This window comes from Podarcis raffonei, chromosome 5 (assembly GCF_027172205.1).
Source record: "Podarcis raffonei isolate rPodRaf1 chromosome 5, rPodRaf1.pri, whole genome shotgun sequence".
NCBI lineage: Eukaryota > Metazoa > Chordata > Lepidosauria > Squamata > Lacertidae > Podarcis > Podarcis raffonei.
In genome coordinates, this window is record NC_070606.1 from 77970438 (window position 1) to 77992088 (window position 21651).

Consider the following 21651-nt stretch of genomic DNA (forward strand, 5'->3'; position numbering starts at 1 on the left):
AGCCTCTCCCCTCAGGTTTTTTTCTTCTTCTTCTCGCCGTCTAGCGCTAAAGGTGGCCGGGAGAAATGGGCGGAGGCCGCGTGACGTGGGAAAATCCCCGCCCCTCTCGAGAGGTTGCTACACGTCACCCCGGAAAGAGGCGTCCGCTCTTGAGCTGGCGGAGGAGAGACGTGTACTGTCCTGAGCCGTGACCCCCGCGACCCGGAAGGAGAAAAGGTTGGGCCTGGCTCAAGATGGCGCCACCCACGCCGCTTCTGGCAGGTGGGTTGAGGCGGGCGAATCCATAAGTTGCCTGTTATTTAAAAAAAATAATTTTTATTTTTCGATGTAGCGCCGCGTGCATTATGGCGGCTGCTCTGGGGCGCTGCGTGTTGTCCCCGTTTCCGTTTCGGCTGCATCCTTGTGCCGGAGTTGCGCGAGTGAAGTCCTGCGCGTAGCGCAGGGCGATCCTAAAGGTCTCCCGGGGAAGCGCTGTTCCTCAGTAGCGGAGCGCATTCATACTCAAGCGGGCGGCGACTGCTCCTTATGGAATAGGCAGGCGGGGCAAGACTTAGGGGCCTTCCTAAGCTAAGCAGAAAGCGCGCAAACCTCCCAAGGCGACAGTTAAGCACGACAAGTTGTCAGCTAAAGGAATTTCTGTGTCTCCCCCTCGCCCCCCTAAAATCGTTGTCCAGAACCGCGAGAGTCCCTGACTTCATCACTGAAGACAGTAACTGAGCTTGATGGACTAATGGCATGGCTTGGTCTAAAGCAGATTCTTATTAATTTACTTAGATGCAAAAACCTAAAGAGCTTATTGGGGCTTCTTCAAATGCAAGCGTGTATGAGTGTATCACCTTACTCATAAGTAAAGGGCAAGGCACCCAGTGTGGCTTCCTCCTATTCAGCATTCCTAGGATCAGGCTCTTAGATGTTTTACCTGGGACTGAGGGCCATTGAGTTTCATAGGGCTTCTCTACCAACGAGTAAAGCTGCAGTCCTATCCATTTAGTCTGTGGAGCAAATCCTAAGCAATTTTTCTAATGAGGAAATATGCATAGGATCAGGCTTTACAGCAATGATATGGACAGTTGCACATGCTTTTGTGCATGCACATGCAAAATACACACACTCATCTTCCTTTTGAATCTGATCTGTGGATGTCAGTTTCAGATTGTATTGCACCTCCTAAGTTAGAAGAGCCATAGCTCAGTGATTGAGCAACTGCATTGCATGCAGAAAGTCCCATGTTCAGTCACTGGCATTTGCATGAAGGACTAGGAGAGACTCCTACCTGAAACCCTAGAGAGCTGCCATTTAAGTACAGTACTGAGTTAGATGGACCAATAGCTGACTCGGCAAAAGGTAGTTTCTTATGTTTCTATGTAGAAGTGGGTTCAACAATGCAGTAATTACACTATTGGGATTCAGTATTTGATGTAAAAATTCCCAGTAGATAACTTATTTTTAAGTCATTAATGTGACCTGATCTCAAAATCATTATATTTAAGCCTAGAGTATCTGAAAGCAACATAGGACAGAGTTCCTATACTTTTTATAATTTTAATGATTTTGGAGGGTAATGTATGTCATGCCATAAGCCTGCAAGAGGTGAGAAACTTTGTGCCTTTTTAAACTACAAAATTAAAGGTGCGGGAGCCCTATGTGTCATACTGTGGTTGCCAGGTTACAACTGGGACAGGTTTTGAAAGTTAGGCTGAAGGAGATAGTGCCATCTTTGCAATTTTTTTCTGCCCCAATTTTCTATTGAGTTCTTTATTTGCAATTTCCCCTTCTTTTTTATAGCAAGCAGAACTCATAAGTTTTAAAGGAAAATGTAGGTGCTCTGGTGATAGGGTTCAGCTTGTATTATATAGGGTAGTACTCCTTTTGAAAAATCAGGCATGTAGTCTTGGGGTACTCCTGGACCCAGCTTTGTTCATGTCTAGACAGGCGGTGGCAGCTGTGGGGGGTGGGGGTGCTTTTTACCAAGCTTACATTGGTGTGGCAAGTGCACGCATTTCTAGGAAGCTCAGACCTGCTTTAGTTATGTATATAATGAGTAGCTACAGCAAAGTCAATGGGCTAGTTTGCACATAACACTAAACTATGGTTCATTAAACCATAGGTTAGTGTTATATATGGACCCTGCTCAGCAGCTTAACTATGCCTTGATTGCGGACAACAAATCATAATTTGAAGCCATGCTTCGCTGTTGGCTTACAAATCTTGGTTTGTTTTAACTATGGCTTGGAGATGTGTATTTGTTTGATGACCTACCCCGGTTGCTCACCCAAAGAACCAGTAGCAAATGAGACAAGAGCAGCATGAAACAATTTTTGGAGAAATTTTTATTTGTATGATCATCTGTGTGAGAACTTGTGGTTAACCTGCAGTTTGTTAAATAAAACATGGCTTGGTATTGTGTCAACCAGGCTTATGTGAGACTGCCTCTGAAAAATCTCTGGAAACTTCATCTGGTCCAGAATGCAACAGTAAGGTTATTGATAGGTACCCATCCCAGTGAATGTGTGACTGCTATTTATTTATATTCAATCAACAATTCTAATTCTCAGTATAAACTTGGCCATTCCCCTGCAAATATACAAGTATTCAAGCCTCAAACTTTGACTGTATTCAGACAGTCATTTTTCTGCTTAATAGGCCTAGATATGTGTGAAACACTTCCCTATGCTCACAGCGACTTCACTTATTCCTTTCTAGCATGAATAATCAAATCAGGAAGCCTCTTATTTCACCATCATTTCCCTTTTGTCCAAACTAGGAAACTGGCTACCAACTTCAGAAAAAGCACAGTTTGAAGTTGAGTTTATGACTGTTGCTTGTTCTGAAGCTGCCAAACTATAAAGTTGATTCAGATGAAGTGGGAAATTGTTATTTGAAGGCTTGAGGAGCAAAGGGGCACCTACTAATATTAATATTTCAGCTTATTAATGTGAGGTATGATCATTAAAATAGGCTTTTGTTATGTAAACATTAAGTGCTAATTCTATTAGTGTGAAATAAATGCTATTTTTTTTGCTAGTGCGAGGATCTGAAGGACTCTATATGGTGAATGGGCCTCCTCTTTTCACAGAGAATATAGCATTTCAAAGGTACTTCACTTTTCTCTATTGTTAAGTGCTATTTTTAATTGGAATTTTATTTATTTATTGAAAGCATTTCTAAAACATTGTAAGCAAAAGCATAACACAAAGACAATAAAACAGTGTCATAAAAACAAAGATACAACATAGAAAACAGTGAAACAGTATAAAAACAAAAAATCAGTAATAATAGGATCCAATGTTATGAGTCAAGGACAGCCTGGTCAAGGAGATCTCTTTACGAGGTGGTGGCAACTGATGGATAATGCTTCACATAAATGATCAAAACTATATCTAATTGATTAAATTCAGGTGTTAATCAATAACAAGTAAGAATTGGTATACTTATATACTGCTAGGGATATTTATCGAACACAGTCTATTAATATTTTTCTATGCATTTTGTGTCATATACTTTAATTGTGATAGAAATGTATTTGTTTTTCCAGGGAGTCTGGGAAAAACAGCAAAGTTTTTGCTTTCAGCAAGGATGGTTCCCTTTTTGCTTGGTGCAATGGAGAACAGTCAGTATAACTCCTTCTTTTTTAAACATTTGTTAAGAAGTTTGGGGGCCTATATTAAATTGTGCAAAGTGTGTTTAAAAAATTGCTTGAGGAAGGAAAATTGCTACAAATACATGTATTTGTAGGTATGTTGATTCAAAACCAACCTCAGTCAGTTCTCAATTGAACTTCCAGGAAGAGTGGACAGGATTAAAGCTTTACCAACACATACAATTCTGTCCAATTTACACATTGCTTTCCAGATGGTAGGACTAGATTGGTAGGATTGACAGCCTAAAATGCTTGAATCATGGATGCAGTTGGGCAGGCTTAGCTTACTGAAATGCATTGACCTAAGCATGTGTAGGATTGTAGTTTCTGAAACTGAATATCCTCCCCTTTCCATTTTGAATTAGTACATTTCCAGAGATGTTAGTTCTGTTTTGTCGTTCTTAGAGTATTGTATTGCACATGTGTGCCATTCTCAGCAGTTTAGATATCACTTAACATATAGCAGATGGGACTGTTACTGTTTAACCTGAGGCCAGCTCCGCAATCTTACTTTGTGCTAATTGGGACGAAGTAGTGTGTGAATAGGCCAAAAATAGAAAGGTTCTCTTATCACAGTCATTTGCAATGTGACTCTTGCATGACTTCAGTCTCAAGGGCATTGTAGTGAAACGTGTGCACATGAGTCTTTGAAGGTTTGGAGTTTGGTGGTTACACACTGAGGAAACTTAAGCAGTGGGCAGCCTGTAGCCCTCAGCCTAATATGTGAATGTCTGGGAGGGTACAAAATGGTGGAAAGAGGTGGCAGAGAGAGAAGGGTTTCCCTATCTACCTTTGGCCTTATATCTGCCTATTGCTGCCATACTATTGCTAGGTCACCCCCCCCAAAGGAATGCAACCTTGATAGAAAAAAAATATTATATTAGTGAAATATTGAACAGTATGGTAAATGGAAAAATAGTTCTATATTCTATTAGGTGGTTCAAAAGAAAGCAAATTTGGCACTGAACAAATAAGGCCTACTATTAATTAACCACCCTAATCAAGCTTTGTTGAAGTTACCTCTTTTGGTTCCAGAGTAAACATCGTGAATGTCACCAGCCATGAGGTGCTGCGTTCTTTTGATCAGCCGAAGACAGTTTGCCTTGAATTCTCTCCAAAGAGCAATGTCCTGGTAACATGGCAGCCCTACACAAGTGAGTACTTCAGGTGTCTGCTCCAGCTTCCTTCAGTGTAAACAGGGCTGCAGTCATGCATGTTGTAAACATTGGAAGGTTCATAAATACGGCAACCTTTTGTATGCTAGGTATTGTAAGAATACAGAAGAGAAATCAAAAGCTTCCTTCTGAAGTGCCATAGTAATACGTTGTGTATGCTACCCTTGCCTTTCCTTTTTCTAATTTCCCATTGCTATGCCCTTCAAATATAGACTGCAAGCTCTTCAGGAGAGGGACTTGCATTTCTTCCTTAGTATTCCCCCCCCCCACCGCTTATTCTCTGTTGTCAGTGTCAGCCAGCCTTCCCCAATCTCGTGCCCATCAGATGTTTTTGACTCCAGCTCCCATTAGTTGTAGCCAGCATGGCCAATGAGGGCTTATATATTTGTAAAATTTATTACCTGCTTTTCACCAGCGGCGGGTTGCAACAAGTGGAAAGTACAGTTGTAAAATAGATAAGAATCACTACAATTTAAAAAATGCAATTTTAAAATAGATAAAAATCACTTCAATTTTGAAACACATAAAACCATTATGCACGGTGATGGGAGCTGTAGCCTAGAGCAGCAGGTTGGGGAAGGCTATAGTAAGTTAATAATAATAAAGGAAAGAATCATACTGATGTAAGGCACCAAAAAGTCATTATGTCTGATTCATCCAACACAGTTCAAGGCCTTCCAGACATCATGCCCCCAACTATAACCAGCCCATACTCAATTAGATGTGATGCTATTTTCTTTCTCTAAAGGCAGGAGTGTGTGTGTGTGTGTGTGTGTGTGTGTGTGTGTGTTGTATGTGTCTGGGGAGGGAGTTAGGGGTTTAGATGAGAGCCATAGCATAGGGAATGGATTAACACACACCCTGCAGTTTTCCCCGCTTAAATTGTTCCCCTAAAACTGCTGTTAGCTGTGAGGTAGGGGGAGAGAGATCTTGCTTGTCTACCCACCCCAAACAGTGGTTGCTAGTGACAGCGGTTCGGGTGGGCAGAGACCAAGCATCTAAACCAGGGAACGGGTTAAAAAAATTCATCCAGCCCTGCAGCAGCCCTGATTCCATTTCCCCTGTGGCTGCTCTTAGGTAAAAGGAAATGACATTGGCAGATCTGCAGTTGAATCTCCCATGTCACATCTCGTTTGGCCCGCAAATGGAGAGTAAATGTATTACTGTTTAGCACAACTAGTTCCTGATGAACTCAAGCAAAGAATAGAGTGACTCTTGCCAAAAAAATGCATCTACAAAGGATTTTGACATCAGAGGGTAAATTTATCTGATAGGATAAGCCCAGGCTTTTACTGACCCTCTAAGATCAGACCCTATTTTATGTGATTGAATCTTCTGAATATCTGCTGTAATCACTTTTTACATACTTTTATGTGTTTCTATATTGCTGTTTTACTGGTTTTCGATTGTCTTTTTGTTTTAAAATTTTAACTACATTTTTTTTAGACTGCACACTACTTTTGAACCATTTATGAACTATTAAGAGGTTTATAAAGGCTTTTAAATAAACTTACGTATTGCATCTCTAAAGAGTGGCAGGGACTGAGAATTTTTATTTTGGGGAAAAACTGTTGTGTCTAGGTTTGTTTAGGAAGGAAAATATTTTTTCACACTTACAGATACGGGATCCGTGAAAGCAAATGCTAAAGAAAACATCCTGTTTTCTTGTCCTTGTGTGCTAGCCTCTAGTATAGCATTCCCTATAAGGCATTAACAAAACGCATCAACAGAACCCATGGTCAGGATGTTGTAGATTAGGGAAGGAGATCCAGTGCTTATTTTGAAGGCCACCACTGCAATATATGTTGTTTGTTGTAGCTTCTAAAGATGGAGGAGCAGGAGTGCCCAACCTTCAACTTTTTGATGTGAATACTGGAAAGTTCTTAAAATCGTTCATCCAGAAAAAGATGCAGAACTGGTAAGTAGCATTCAGGATAATTCATGAAAGCGACTTGAAAACTTTTGTACTTGAAGTTGCAGTATCTGATTTTGTTCTGCAGTTCATAACATGGTACTGTATATTTCATTTCAAGCAACCCTGTAGATGGTGAACAATATTTGACATCACGGAAGAAAACTTCTACTCATGCAGTAGGACTTCCCCAACACAAATCTGCTCCAAAAGGTCCCCTAAACTCCCAGAGCAGATTTTTGGGGCATGTAGGGGGTTGCAGAGTAAAGAGAGGAAGTATGTGTTTCACTGCACAAGGGAAATCTGTTCTGTTGGTGAGGCGATGTCATTGGATGTCAGCCTGTCTTAGCAGACCAGGATGAAAGCAGTGGGATAATTGAAAAATAGCACCAGTAACCATTTCCTAATTTAATAATTCTTAAACATTTTCAAACCACGTTTCTAAATCACTTGCCCCCCTCTCTAACCATTAGGTGTCCTTGCTGGTCAGATGATGAAAGCATATGCGCCAGGAGTGTTAACAATGAACTGCACTTCTTTGAAAACAACAACTTCAGTATGCAAGCCCTTTCTTGTTCTCTAGATAAGCTTTCCCTTTTAGTTTGCCTTTATTTCTCTTGTGTTTTGAGCGCCTGCATTTATCACAGTTGACCGATTCTGGGGAACCATAGCGTTTATTGAGGGCCTTGATACAGTTTTGAAGCTCCCTTCTATAGTACAAAATCCACATTGGCTTAATACCTAAGAAATACTTGAATGGATGAAAATCAGAAATAGTTCTGAAAAACGTTTTTAGAGAGTGGTCCTTACAGAGGGGGCAGCAATGCCAGGTAGGTCTGTGAATTAATTGCTCCTGTGGTTCAGCCAGAGATGCATGGAAGATAATGAGAGACAAACTCTTAAGAGAGCAACCTTGTGTAAGTTCACTCGGAAGTAAGTCCCACTGTGGTCAATGGAACTTTCTCCAAGGCAAGTGAAAATGGTTGCAACTTGAATGTGGTGATGGAAGCAGATATGAGGTTGAGTAGCCATATGCAATATGTGATGCAACAACATCACACTGGCAGTGCAGACACACCCATTCACATTGAGGGCAAATGAGTCCTGGTAAGCCGCAGCCAAACCTGGGCTCCAGGTAGACAGTCTGGCACAAGTAACTTTGCTGAACCTGTTGCAGATGCTCTAACTAATCATGAGCAGTGCCGTACGCTTGGAATTTGCCAAGGCATCAGCAGTAGGGACTCATGCCCAATGTCTAGTTTAAGTATTAAGGGAGGAAGCTGCTTGCCCTTTGGGAAATGTAATGGTGTTTGGAGGCAGACTCTCAGATATATAAAAGAGATAGGCGCACTTGATTCAACAGTGTGAAGACAGCCTGAAGCAAAGTAGCTAACTTACTCAAGAAAAGCCCAAGGACCAAGCTCTCTCAAGGGGGAACCTTTTGCAGGGATGCATACCAGAGATGGGCAAGGGCCAGAGGCAAAAAGTGTGTGATACTTTTGTACAGGCTGCATTCCAGCCATGCAAAAGTCAGAAGTTTCTACTCGCACCCACACATTGCTGCATCCTCCATACAGGCAAGCAGGAGATTATTACACATTTCATGGTTTTTTACTTCAATACAAGGATGGTGCAGAGTAGGTCTGGTGAGGGGTATGGTGTTGGGGGATTTCTGAGAGCCTGGCAGAGGCCTGGAGGGCCATATGCAACTCTTAGGGCTAAGGTTCCTCAACTCTACTCAAGAACATAGCTAAGAGAAGAGGGTGGACCACACTTAAGCTGAGGAGCTGCTTTGAGCTGTGCCTGAATGCATGTACAAACTTACTTTTTGAACGCACCCCCTAAAATATAGACAGTTTAGCTGAAAAAGCTTTAAGAGTTGTAGAAAATGTGGTTTGTTGCTCCAATATAGATAGATGATAGATAGATAGATGTGATACACTTGCATCATGCTGTGAGAATATATGGTTTTAGTGTAAACCGATTTTGAAGAGGTTATACTCTATGTCAAGAAGGCCTTTACCATTATGTGTGTGTTTGCTTTTTACTTGCCACTAGCATAGGCGCATAAGCAGCACAATCTAACAATTATTTAGGTAACTTTTATTAACCTGAGTAAAATTATGATTTTGCAGGTACAATTGCAAATAAACTTCATTTGCAAAAAGTCACCGATTTTGTGATATCGCCAGGGGATCAGCCAACTAAGGTGCCTCCTTTTGATTTTTATTTCTTCGACCATTTTAATTTCGTAGGAATCCTGAAAAGGTTTATGAATTATTCCACTTCTATCTTTTGTGCTGCTCTTAAGAATTGTATTACCAAGCTGATTAAATGTTATTGACACAGGTTGCTGTCTATGTTCCTGGAAGCAAAGGAGCTCCATCTTTCGTAAGGCTCTATCTGTACCCAAACTTTGGAGGCCCGCAATCTGCATTGGCCAACAAGAGTTTCTTTAAAGCTGATAAGGTGACGATGCTGTGGAATAGTAAAGGTATAAGAAATTTCAAATTTCCTCTGTCTTTATCAAGAAGTGAATGTATTGATTCTCTGTGTTCTTCTGTGTAGGTAACTGGTGCAAGTGTTTTGTAATTCTAAGTGCTAATTGCAATTTGCTTCTATGGCATTTAAACTATACTTGCAGCTATTCTTCCAGACCAGTCCCATTCCCTGTAACTCCCAGCATGCAGCAGTCATAGGCACGCTTCATTGGGAGTGCAATCAGACTTGCTTTTGAGTAACAGGCACTACTCAAAAGCCATTGAGACTGACTAAACTGACAAACAACATGAATTGTGCAAATCTTCCATTCATTCTAAATGGAGCTTCTGCTATACAGGTTCCAAATGTATTGCCTATCTTTAAAAATGTCTCAAGGGATACTGTAATAAATGGATGTTTGTAATTCTTTGACCGGTAATGCAGTCTTCGAAGCTTTGCCAAGAAAATACAACTTCATGGCACGTTTTATAGTTCTCCAACAGTATCACATTAATGTGCAGAGTGCCTTTTGCACATGCAAAGGAATCTTTTGCTTTGTTTCTGTGAGTTAACTCCAGTCCTTGCACGCTAGGGTTGCTGGTATTCCAGTGAGTTGTATATAGTACAATTTTACCTCGGGTTACATACGCTTCAGGTTACAGACTCCGCTAACCCAGAAATAGTACCTCGGGTTAAGAACTTCAGCTTCAGGATAAGAACAGAAATCGTGCAGCAGCGGCAGCAGGAGGCCCCATTAGCTAAAGTGGTGCTTCAGATTAAGAACAGTTTCAAGTTAAGAACAGACCTCCGAAACAAATTAAGTACTTAACCCAAGGTACCACTGTATACTGGTCAGGAAGCAAACACGTTGGGTGGAGGTGGGTTGTGGCATTACTATAGCAAGCACAGTGGCCATAAACGGTCTTTGGGATGTGTCAGGGAACTGACATCAGAGCGAGAGGCGAAGGGGAGGCTCCCAGATTCTGCTGGCGAAGGACCCAGCACCAGGAGGAGAAGCAGCTCAGTAGAGGGGGAAGGAAATCAGCGCAACACCAGGGATAAAGGGGGGCAGATGGGGGAAGCGGAGAGAGAGCTCCGGGACTCTTCACTGGACATCAGTGAGGAGAGCACAGGTCCTCCACTACCCACGCCCTCCCTGCGCAGAAGACTCCCGCACAGTGAGAGGAGGAGGAGACTGGGAGTCAAACAGCTTCTATGCTGGAAGAGGTTTAAGAAACTCCCACAGACAGATTCTGCTAGCGACCGAGACAGCCACGCGGAGATGGGCTGTGCAGTCAGAACGGTTTAACAAGGCAATTTAGCCTAGAGAGGCGGCAGTTTACGCACGAGTAACTCATACCCATTACAGGATGTTTATATAAACTCGGTGCGAATACAACTCTGATGGCTGATCTGTGCACCATGGCACATGAGCTCTATTTCAAAAACAAAGTAGGCAGATTTGTAGGTTGGATTTATCTTGCTAAATGATGATTCTTCTATTGAACCCTAAATTAATATCATTGGGTAGTTTGCTTTCTGAAAACATTTAATTACTGTTGTTTTTATATCCAAATAGCTACTGCTGTGCTTGTAATCGCTAGTACAGAAGTTGATAAAACGGGAGCTTCGTATTACGGGGAACAAAATCTGCATTACATCGCAACGAATGGGGAAAGTGCTGTCGTACAACTACGTAAGTGACTCTCCTAGTAATTGTATAATGAACTGAAAAATCGTCCTCCATATATGCTAAAAGATCTGTAATGTTCTTTGGGAATAAACTTCAGTCTCCTGTGTTTGCTCTAATGACCAACCTTGTACAGATTAAATTCCTTTGGAATGTTTTTGTTTTGATTTTTGCTATCTGAAGTTCTATTAATTCAGAAGAAGTGAGGTAGTATAAGAGTTGAGCTCGAAAGTGCGGACTATAGACAGGAGATGGGGACACGATGGAGCACCTAATTCTGTTAAGGAGCCCCTGATTCTTGAATTGGGAAAAGAAAGTCGTTAAAATTAGGACTCCAAATCAGTTTTAAAGACCCAACCCCCAATTGTTGAATTGCTTTTAATCAGTCGCACTTATTATAATTCAACAAATGTATATATTACAAAGCTTAAACAGATCATCCATCTTGAGCACGTGATAGTTGGGGTGTGACAACTTAAGTAAGAAAAGGGTATCTGTTCGTTTTAAGAAAGTAAAGCCCTCTTAACAGTGTCTGGACCAATTGCAGTACTTTCAAATGCCCCGATATCCAGAGTGTTTACTACTAATGAGACTACGCTTTAAATCTGTAAAACATGTAGACCGTTTTAACCGATTAAGGTTTTTAATTGCAATGAATTAACTAAACAAAGAAAAATGTGCGGCCCTTGTGGAATAGCCTTTCAGGGCTAATCCTGCTGAAAGAAACTTGGGCAGTGTTCTGGCCACTGAATAAGGAGGTGTTTCTCTCATCACGTGGCCAGGCTACTCGCTGGCTGCTGCTCCTCAGTAGTGCCAGGAGAAATGAGGTTATCCGGCTGTGGTAGAATAATGACAGTCTAATGTAGGCCTGAGTAACTTATGTACTTCCAAGCCTACTGTAGCACAGCAGGCATACAGTGTGGTGTCTAGATGCTTGACAATCCACACACAAATACACACCTTCAGTGTGTGTGTGCACTCAGACATGCAATCCGAAAGAGGCAGCAAAAAAAAGATTATTGAATCACTCTGCTAAGGAACAATAAGGCTGTTTTCAGCTTCACAGGTTACAAGTTGTGGTGGCCTGTTCTAATATCTTGCAGTTTTAAGGAGGCTAACGTTAGACCTATGCTTGTTAAGAGAAACTAACATGACTTGTAACTGTTCTTCAAAATCAATTCCTTCTTCAGGCACATGTAGATAACAGTTTAAAAAAAATTCAACTGTTTCCTTTTTTTCTAGCAAAAAATGGTCCTATTTATGATGCAACCTGGAGCCCCAATTCCACAGAGTTTTGTGTCGTCTATGGTTTTATGCCTGCCAAGGCTACAATCTTCAATCTGAAATGCGACCCCGTGTTTGACTTTGGAACCGGCCCACACAATGCTGCCTACTACAGCCCTCAAGGACACATCTTAGTCTTAGCTGGATTTGGGAATCTCAATGGGCAACTGGACGTGTGGGACGTTAAAAACTACAAACTCATTTCCAAACCACAGGCCTCGGATTCCACGTACTTTGCCTGGTGCCCTGATGGGGAACATATTGTAACAGCTACATGTTCTCCAAGGCTACGGGTTGGGAATGGGTACAAGATCTGGCATTACACAGGCCCTGTCCTATACAAGTATGAAGTCCAGCAGAACGCAGAACTTTGGCAAGTTGCCTGGCAACCCTTTTCGGATGGCGTCTTTCCAGCGAAGGCGGTAACATATGCTGTTCCGAGCAAAGCACTGAACGACGAGCCCAAGGCTGCCCAAGCTTACAGGCCCCCAGCTCTGAGAAACAAACCTGTGACGAGCTCTAAACTTGTAAGTAACTGCTGCCTCTGTTGTAAAATGTCTTGCTGAAAAATGTCTTCCCAGCTCTGGGAAAGGGTAGGGGGCACGATATTAAATCCAGTCCTTTGTTCTTCTGCTTCAACTGGTAATTAGCACTATTGAAGGCCATTTAACTAGGACTTTGCAAATGCCAAGATTGGATTCCCCTACCCACTTGCCCCACCTAACTATAATCATGTATTGTTTATAAAAGCCGCTGAGGTACACATAATATAGGAAAGGTATATGTAAGCACTGGTTTGCACAAGTGTTTTTCTGCTGTCAGATCAGTACATGGTTGTTTTTTTCAGTCAGTGGGAGTAAAGGCAGGCGAATCTTAAATACTCATTTCTTTTCAAACAGGCTGTGCAATAGAAGTACAGTAACTTCTTCCCCCAACTTTATTTTTAATATAAAGGCCTTCAGTCACCTAAAAAAGTGGCACGTTAAGCCGTTATAATTTTAACATAGTTCATATTTCCAAAACAAATAAATGTATTTCTGTGAAAGTGCTCCTGTTTTTAAATCAATTTTGGCTCTTTCGGGCAAAGCAAGCTGTAAACCTTCATAAAGTAAACCAACTACTATTGTAGGAGGCCTTGCTGGCACATCACCAGGATAGACACTTGGTATAGCTCAACAATGGCAGAGAAGTTTCAAACCATGTAGCCTTTTTATTTTTAAAAGAATGAATATGGTTGAGATTTAATCCCACAAATTCATTACCAGATGCTTTGAATTTGTTGGTACATTATCTGCAGCACTTCCTCTGACTTCTTCTTTACCAGTTCCTCATCCCTGTAATCATAGAATTGTAAGAGTTGGAAGGGACCTCAAAGGTCATCTAGTTGAATCCCCTGCAATATAGGAATCTCAGCTAACGCATCCCTGACAGATGGCCATCCAAGCTCTGCTTAAAAACCTGCAATGAAGCAGAGCCCACAATCTCCTGAGGGAGTCCCTTCCATTGTCGACCAGCTCTTACCATCAGAAAGTTCTTCCTGATGTTTGGTCAGAATTTCTTTTCTTGTAACTTGAATCCATTGGTTCGTGTCCTACCCTCCAGAGCAAAAGAAAACAAGCTTGCTCCATCATTTGTCCTCCCTACTGCTGCATCATGGGAGCCTGTTCCATGATCAAGTAGTATCCCTGTTGTGTCGCAGGGAAAGAGGGGCTCACAGGAGATGCCATTTGCACAAGGAGATTCTGGTAATTGGCCTCTCTTTCCCATGAGGATTAAACAGTTATGACCATATCCCTGATGGGTTCTGACACTAATGGGGGTTTATTAAGCAAGCATCCCGTGGATTGCTCACATCTCAATAGTGGAGAAGGGGAAAGCACCTCCCAACAACATTTTAAAGACTTGAGATGACAGAGCGAAAGGAAAGTTAAAGAAAAGTGGCTTTTCCTGCCCAGGCATTACAGGTTTTTCCCTCCTACATTTATTTGCACAAATCATAGAATCATAGAGTTGGAAGAGACCACAAGGGCCATCGAGTCCAACCCCCTGCCAAGCAGGAAACACCATCAGAGCACTCCTGACATATGGTTGTCAAGCCTCTGCTTAAAGACCTCCAAAGAAGGAGACTCCACCACACTCCTTGGCAGCAAATTCCACTGTCGAACAGCTCTTACTGCCAGGAAGTTCTTCCTAATGTTTAGGTGGAATCTTCTTTCTTGTAGTTTGGATCCATTGCTCCGTGTCCGCTTCTCTGGAGCAGCAGAAAACAACCTTTCTCCCTCCTCTATGTGACATCCTTTTATATATTTGAACATGGCTATCATATCACCCCTTAACCTCCTCTTCTCCAGGCTAAACATGCCCAGCTCCCTTAGCCGTTCCTCATAAGGCATCGTTTCCAGGCCTTTGACCATTTTGGTTGCCCTCCTCTGTACACGTTGGGTATTTTTTTCCTTATTTTTCGTGTGAGGTGCCAATGCATTCCTTAACCACAGTTCAGATAGGAGAGGAGAATTTGTTCCAGGAAGGTAGTCCCATAGTTCTTCGTCTCCTAGCTATAATGAATGGGAAACCTATATTAATCTGCATTTGCCTTTTATGTAGAGAGTCATTAATCTATTTTCCTTTTTCAGTATTCAAAAACAGGTTTGAGAACATAGCTCTTTACTTCCTCTTTCTTATTTTCTTTTTGAAAGAGCGTAACCTGAGACTACCAGCACTGAAAGGAGTGTTGGTTTCTCCCACACTGCTGGTCATTGCAAGTGACTTATTTCTTACTAACTCCATAAGCACAGTTAATAAGAGGTTTGTTACGAAAGAAGGCTGATGTAATCCTAATCGCATGTGATAGAGGAACAAAACTGGTCATTGAGAAACATATTAAGCTTCTTTGAATTTTTTAAGGCGTGTAGTGGGTTAAAGTTGCTCATAGCACAGTCTAATACAGGCATGTCCAACAGGTAGATCGTGATCTACTGGTAGATCGTGGGGTCTTCCTGGTAGATCCCGGTAGATCTCTGGCCCCTCAGTGATCCCCTTCTCCCCCTTCCCAATGACAATGGGTAGATCACTGCCAGTTTTTTTATACTGTGAGTAGATTGCAGTACATTGGGAATTGGACGTCCCTGGTAATACATGTCCACTCAGAATTAAGTTCATTGGGGCTCTTCCCATAGTTAAGTGGGTGTTACTTAGGGGACTGCAGGCTAGGAATCAAGTAACATTAGGGGATTTAACCTACATGATATATTAAAAAATTAAGCTGCACAATGAAGAGGGGGAAAGCTCTTGTCTTTATTATTTTATGAAGGTTTAAAGGTGTACCTGAAATGCCTGTAGTGCAGTCTTTAATCCCTCACTTGGTTACCACAGGCAAGTCTGGAATTCCCTCTAGGTGAGCAAGCAGGCTTGTGAAGGAGAAACCGAGCCCTCTCTTTCGCTTTTGCCAGCCGCTTGGATTCTGTACTGGTTGTGGAAGTAACGAAGCCCTTTCCTCGAAGGGCAGCGTGGAAACAGCAGGCTGGTGAAGAAGAGACTTGGCTCCCTTTTCCTCCTTCCTGAAATTACTGCACTTACTGACTGCAGATTTTTATACCAGTTTTTTTTTTTACTCGTAAGATGGTCATCTCTTGCAAGCCAAAGATGACTGGTAAAAATGTTTGGATGGTTAGTAATAAGGCTGCAGCAGTGGAAATGAAACAAGCATCCCCTGAAACACAAAAGCAAAATAGAAGAAGAGAACTGTTCCTCCCCTCCCCTGCCGGCTGTCTTTATTGAAATGGATGCTTCAAAAGTTTTCACTTCCCATGCACAGAAGCAACACTTGTGCAATAAATTCTGTGGAATCCTTGTGCATAATATAGATTGAGAATGAGCAGCTGGTTGTCTATAGGCCATGGGTGGCCCATAAAAGGATTGATCTGTCCCTTGGCAAGTCGACCAACTTTTTAATCAAGATGGAATTTTTAAAAACTGGACATATAAGGAATAATTGCTTTCAAAATATGTGTGTGTGAGAGAGGGGGGGGACAGATAGAATGACAGACATTTCACATTTCAGTGTTGTCTCTCTCTATAACATGTCATTCTCATCCACAAAAGTTGCTTTCTGTGACATAAGCTCACCTCCAGCCCCTTAACAGCTTTATAGTGGATAGAATTATCCTGGGAGTACCCAGGATACTTTGTGAACCCTGAAACAGATAATCATAATTGAGTAATGCACACGCACACACACTAATAAGTGACAATCTACATGGGTTTCACACAATTTCTTAACATGGAAGTAAGTCCTCCTTTGTAGGGCTGAGATGGAGAACGTGACCCTCCAGATGTTGGACTACAACTCCCATAATAATTGGTGCCGTTGGCTATGGCTGATGGGAGTTGGAGCTTGACCACATCTGGTAGGGCCACAGGTTTCCCATCCGTAGTGTAGGGGTTGTGTACTTGTGGCATTGCTATAAGACATGTGGCGTAAGTGAACATAAAAAACAACAACACAAACCCCTCTTATCAGGCAACAGATAATTACGTGTGGGTTTTCTTATGGTAATTTTGTCATTCCCCCCCCCCCCTTTGCTTTCTCTTAGCATGAGGATGAACCACCGCAGAACATGAGATCAAAAAATGGCGATAAACCTTTATCTAAAACAGCACTCAAAAATCAAAGGAAGCACGAGGCAAAGAAAGTTGCCAAACAGGTATAGCTGCTGCTTCAGTTCTCTTGAGCAAACGATTGCATTCACATTTTCTAAACCTGCTTACCTATACCCTGAACAGACCCAAAACATGCTGAATTCCACCATTCTGGGGAGCTTAACATGTATACCATTCGTGTAAATGTCCCACGGGGTTGTATACGAAAGACATGGTTCCAGATGTTGATTTAATTTGTTTTTTTTTTACAGGAGGCCAGAGCTGAAGGGAGCCAGGAAGTTACTCCGGCCTCACCAGTACAGAATGCGGCTCCCTCCATAACATCAGGAGATCCTGAGGTTGATAAGAAGATAAAGAACCTGAAGAAGGTGGGGAGCTTTTCTAATGAAGAAGCTTGTCTGTTCTGGCAAAAGGTCTTCTCTCCAACCCCACACCCTAATACCTGACAGCTGTCACTTCTCTCACCTTCTAGTTTTATTATTATTATTATTATGTTAGTATAATGCATAGGTGCACAATAAGGGCTATTAGGTACAGAGCCAATGTTCCCCAAGGCAGCCAAAGTCCTCCAGTCTCTTTCCTATTGTATCAGAAATAGCGTGGCAGCTGCTAGACAGGCTAGATGAGAAGTCCTGTGAGTGCCAAAAGTAGGGGAAATGTAGCAGACACATATGCAAGTTTTTTTGTGTTTTTTTTAAGGATGGGAACCTGTAAAATAGAGAACAGTGGTGCAGAGGGGTGATCAGCTCTTTCTTGCTGTCCCCCCCTCCAAAAAAAAAATGGTCTGCCAGCTCCTCTTCTTTCTGGAGCAGAAAAGTTATAGGATGGGAAACATCTGGAAGAGCAATTTTAAGTGGGGATAGGCACAATGTTCTTATCTAGATATGCTCTCTGATCTTGCAATAAACCAGGACTGACCACTACTAAACCAGGCAATAAACATCTCTGACCATTGGTCCTGTTAGCTAGGGATGATGGGAGGTTGCAGTCCCAAAACATCTGGAGGGCCGAGTTTGCCTATGCCTGCAATAAACTAATGTGGCACAAAATCCTTTACATTCAGCAGCCACCACTCCAGGGTGCAGAGCAGCTATCTATATGATGGCTGTTGTTCTCAACAGAGTGCTTGAACCTACCATATCTCCTTTAGGAAAACAAGAAATCAGTGTGCATTTTAATCACACAGCTGCCCGCTTGCCGATCTGTGGTTTGGGCTGCACAGCTCAGGCTCTCTCTGTGCTGTTTACACTTTTCCACAGGGAAAAATATATTTCAAAGGAGCGTGGAGGCATCCATGACCTTGAGGATAATGCTTAGGGAACAGTAAAGGGTACTTCCTCTCTCCCCCACACCCCCCCAAAAATTCCTACAGCATAAATATTCAAATGTTGTCTTAAAACGTGTGTTTTTTCCCACCACCGCAGAAACTAAAAGCAATTGAACAGCTGAAGGATCAGGCTGCTACAGGCAAACAGCTAGAGAAAAACCAGGTATGCGTATTCATATATTATTATGTTATTAGGGATGGCTTGTACAGCACGTTAAAAGTACTAAAATGTACTATTAGTATATTGTAAATGTAAAAAAGCACTATTCTGTTTTCTTCTGAAAATATTGCCAGAACCGAGATTCAATAAGTTCTGTTTTTTCTTGCAATCAAAACAAAGGCTCTGAACTTATTTGAATGTGCTCCTATTAAAGTTGCAATGTGGGACTAGAGACAGAAGGGACTCTCCTTTCCAGACATGGCAGGTAGATGTCTTGAAATGAATAGTGTTTGTAAGCACATCAGATGAGCTCTGCTGCATTGGACCAAAGCTCCATCTAGCCCGTGTATGGGAACCCTCAGGCTCTCCAGATGTTACTGAACTACAACTTGAGACCACCACCGAAGGGGAGAAACCAAAGGGGGCCATCCCTTTAGGGGTGGAACGGAGGGGTGGGCCAGCCCCCTTGTGCTATAATTACTGTTCTAACGGGGATGGGGTTTTTAACTTGAGTGGGTGCTGTTTATTTGGTTGGGTGGGGTGGTTTAAAATTGTTTTTAAATGTTATATGTTAATTTGTATTTTGCATTTGTGGGCTGGGGTATTGTTTAGGGGCCTTTGTTGGGGAGTGCATTTTTTTCTTAGCTTGTATGAATTAGTATACTTGATTGTTTAAATTATTTTCATTACGTATTTTGTTATTTTTGTGTTGTAACTTTATGTTGTGATCTGCCCTGAGACCTATGGGTATAGGGCGGTATACAAATTTAATAAATAGCATCAACAACAACTCCCATCAGCCTCAGCAATCATAGGCAGGGGCCAAGGATGATGTCCGTTGTGGTTCAGCAACATCTAGAGGGCCCAAGAGTCCCCACCCCTGTTCTAACCCAACAGCCTGTTTTTAATTACAGTGGTACCTCGGGTTACATATGCCTCAGGTTACATACTCTTCAGGTTACAGACTCCGCTAACCCAGAAATAGTACCTTAGGTTAAGAACTTTGCTTCAGGATGAGAACAGAAATTGTGCAGCGGCGGTGGCACAGCAGCAGCAGGAGGCCCCATTAGCCAAAGTGGTGCTTCAGGTTAAGAACAGTTTCAGGTTAAGAACGGACCTCCGGAACGAATTAAGTACCCAACCAGAGGTACCACTGTAGTGGCCAGAGAGATACTTCCAGGAAGCCCATTGGCAGGCCATGAAAATAAATTTTCTGACCCAGTTCCTGTGGAGTCCTAAAGCATCTAAACATGGACGTTCCGTTTGGCTGCTGCGACTGAGAGCCATTGATACCCACCAAGAATCTCCCATCTGGATTTAAGTTAAGAAATGGTTTTCAGAAGTAGATAGCTTTTGTCGGATATGACTGTTCTGTGTATTCAAGTTTAATTTTTCCTTTGCCTATGCTAAGTAGTATCTGATGGTGTCTTCTGTGTATGTGTCCTAGCTGGAGAAAATTCAGAAAGAGGCTGCCCTCCTAAAGGAGCTGGAAGAGTTGGAGCTGGGTGTTTAGAAAGAAGACAGATGAAACTCACGGGTTCGTTCTATAGAATCATTTAATAATAAAAGACTGGAAATGCTCATTTAAAAACACTATACACAGCTACATTTTTATTTCCTTGTCCCTAATATATGGATACATGTAAAAATTTTGAGCAGTAGTATTGTAAATCAAAATGAGGCAAATAATTTGCTGTGATTCCAAAATGGTATTACTGAACTAAATAAAGTACAGTGGGTCCCTCTATTTACTCTTTGGCCAGATACAATAGAAGTGACCCTTATGCAATAAGAAGACTGTAGAATATAATAAAAAGCATTTTCCATTTAATAAAGATTTTGGTGTTTTCTTTATAGGTCTTGCATGTTTCTAACCTGCTATATTTCTGTTTCAGTGTGACTTTTTGTGGATTTTCGTAGATACTGGGATTTCGATTTCTCTGTGTGTGTGTGTGTACAAGAATGTCACAACTGAGAAAAGGGATTGAGTATAAAGGAAAAAGGGCACGTCCCTCCTCTGAAATGGAGACAGGAGGGATTCATGAACTCCCTGATGAAAAGGGAGTAAGTTTTGCCTTGCTAGAAACCCCAGTTCCAAATCAATTGGAAGTAAATGTCTGAACCTATTCGTGTTTTCATGGTGTGCTAGAAGTGAAAGGAGGAATATTAGGTAACTGGTCAATATTCAGAAGGGGATCTATCCGTTACACACTTACCTGGTGTCTAAATTAGGAAGTGTCATAGTGTAGATTAAATGGGGTGTGTGGGGAATGATATGTAAAATAGCCTTTTCAGAAAGCTCCTTCCCTGCCCATATGACTGCATTCCGGGGATTGGACTAGATAACCCTTGAGAGTGCCTTCCAACAGTACAATTCTATGATTCTGTGTTGTTATTAAATCAACATATTCTCCCATTCTTCCACGATGGAAACTAAAGATGGCAGGCAACATCAGAAACACCAATAAAATCACAGTGAGTGAACTGTTAAAAAGTGGCTGGCTCCTTCTACCTCAACTCCCTTTCTGTGTGGTCCATGATGCATTCATTTTAAATGCAGCTGAAAGAAACTTCCGAAGTAACCAAGTCGACCTAGAGCTAGAAAAAACCCTTATGTACTTATGTCACATGGTATTTTCTTCCTAGGTCAGGACACAAGAGTGTCCAAATGAATGCCTGAGATGCCCTCTAGTGGAATAGCCATGCAATGTCTGCATCGTTTCAAAAGAAATTGATGTCAAAGTGAACAAAGCAGAAATGGTTGGCCCGTGACCTTCCAAATGTCGTTGAGATCCCCCATCAGCCTTAGCCAGCATGGAATATGGGCAACGATTGCGTGAGCTGTAATCATCAACATCTGGAGGGGCCACAGGTCAGCCCTCCGTGTTTTAAAGTGTCCAAACTGGAATTGCACTTTCCATTTGCCAAAGTGGAGTGGAAGACATTCAGTGAATAAGATTACTCCTTGCACTGGACTGGGCAGGCAGGGTCTTCCAAGTCTTTTGCCTCCTTTTCCGGGGAAAAGAGCCATCCCGCCCTGCCTCTGGTCAGGTGGGCAGTTTCCTTTTTTCACGGTGAGGAAAAATGTTTCTTACTCTACCACTGCCCACTGCAATTCTGTTGCTCACTCCTGAAACTCTGGGTTTTTTGTGTTTGCTAACTATCCCTCACCTCAGGAGAGGCTTTCCTCATTTGCTGTTGGCCCACAGTGTCTCTGTTAATGCCTTTCTAATGGGTCATCGCCCATTTCTTTGTGGTCTTTTAATGGTCCATCTCTCAAGGCAATTGCTTCATCAGGAAGCCAGCCCATCTCTGTTTTTTTA

The 21651-nt window shown here is 42.0% G+C and overlaps 1 protein-coding gene across 1 annotated transcript; it reads left to right on the plus strand.

Annotated features, from left to right (window-relative positions):
* Positions 1 to 13: 13 nt before the first annotated feature.
* On the plus strand, positions 14 to 20163 carry EIF2A (eukaryotic translation initiation factor 2A). The gene is made up of 14 exons (XM_053390271.1): positions 14 to 261; positions 3026 to 3095; positions 3536 to 3610; positions 4676 to 4794; positions 6634 to 6733; positions 7201 to 7283; positions 8863 to 8936; positions 9077 to 9221; positions 10788 to 10904; positions 12141 to 12709; positions 16775 to 16885; positions 17093 to 17209; positions 18266 to 18331; positions 19776 to 20163. Exons 1-14 carry the CDS (start codon positions 234 to 236, stop codon positions 19839 to 19841), a joined length of 1740 nt encoding a protein of 579 aa, XP_053246246.1. The 5' UTR covers positions 14 to 233; the 3' UTR covers positions 19842 to 20163.
* The last annotated feature ends 1488 nt before the right edge of the window (positions 20164 to 21651 follow it).

Excerpts from the sequence above, each read along its gene's own strand:
- EIF2A (XM_053390271.1), top strand. The coding sequence starts at position 234 with ATGGCGCCACCCACGCCGCTTCTGGCAG. Across the intron at positions 8,937-9,076 it reads CAGGGGATCAGCCAACTAAG|GTTGCTGTCTATGTTCCTGG; the intron begins GTGCCTCCTTTT and ends TTATTGACACAG. Across the intron at positions 17,210-18,265 it reads AGATAAAGAACCTGAAGAAG|AAACTAAAAGCAATTGAACA; the intron begins GTGGGGAGCTTT and ends CCACCACCGCAG.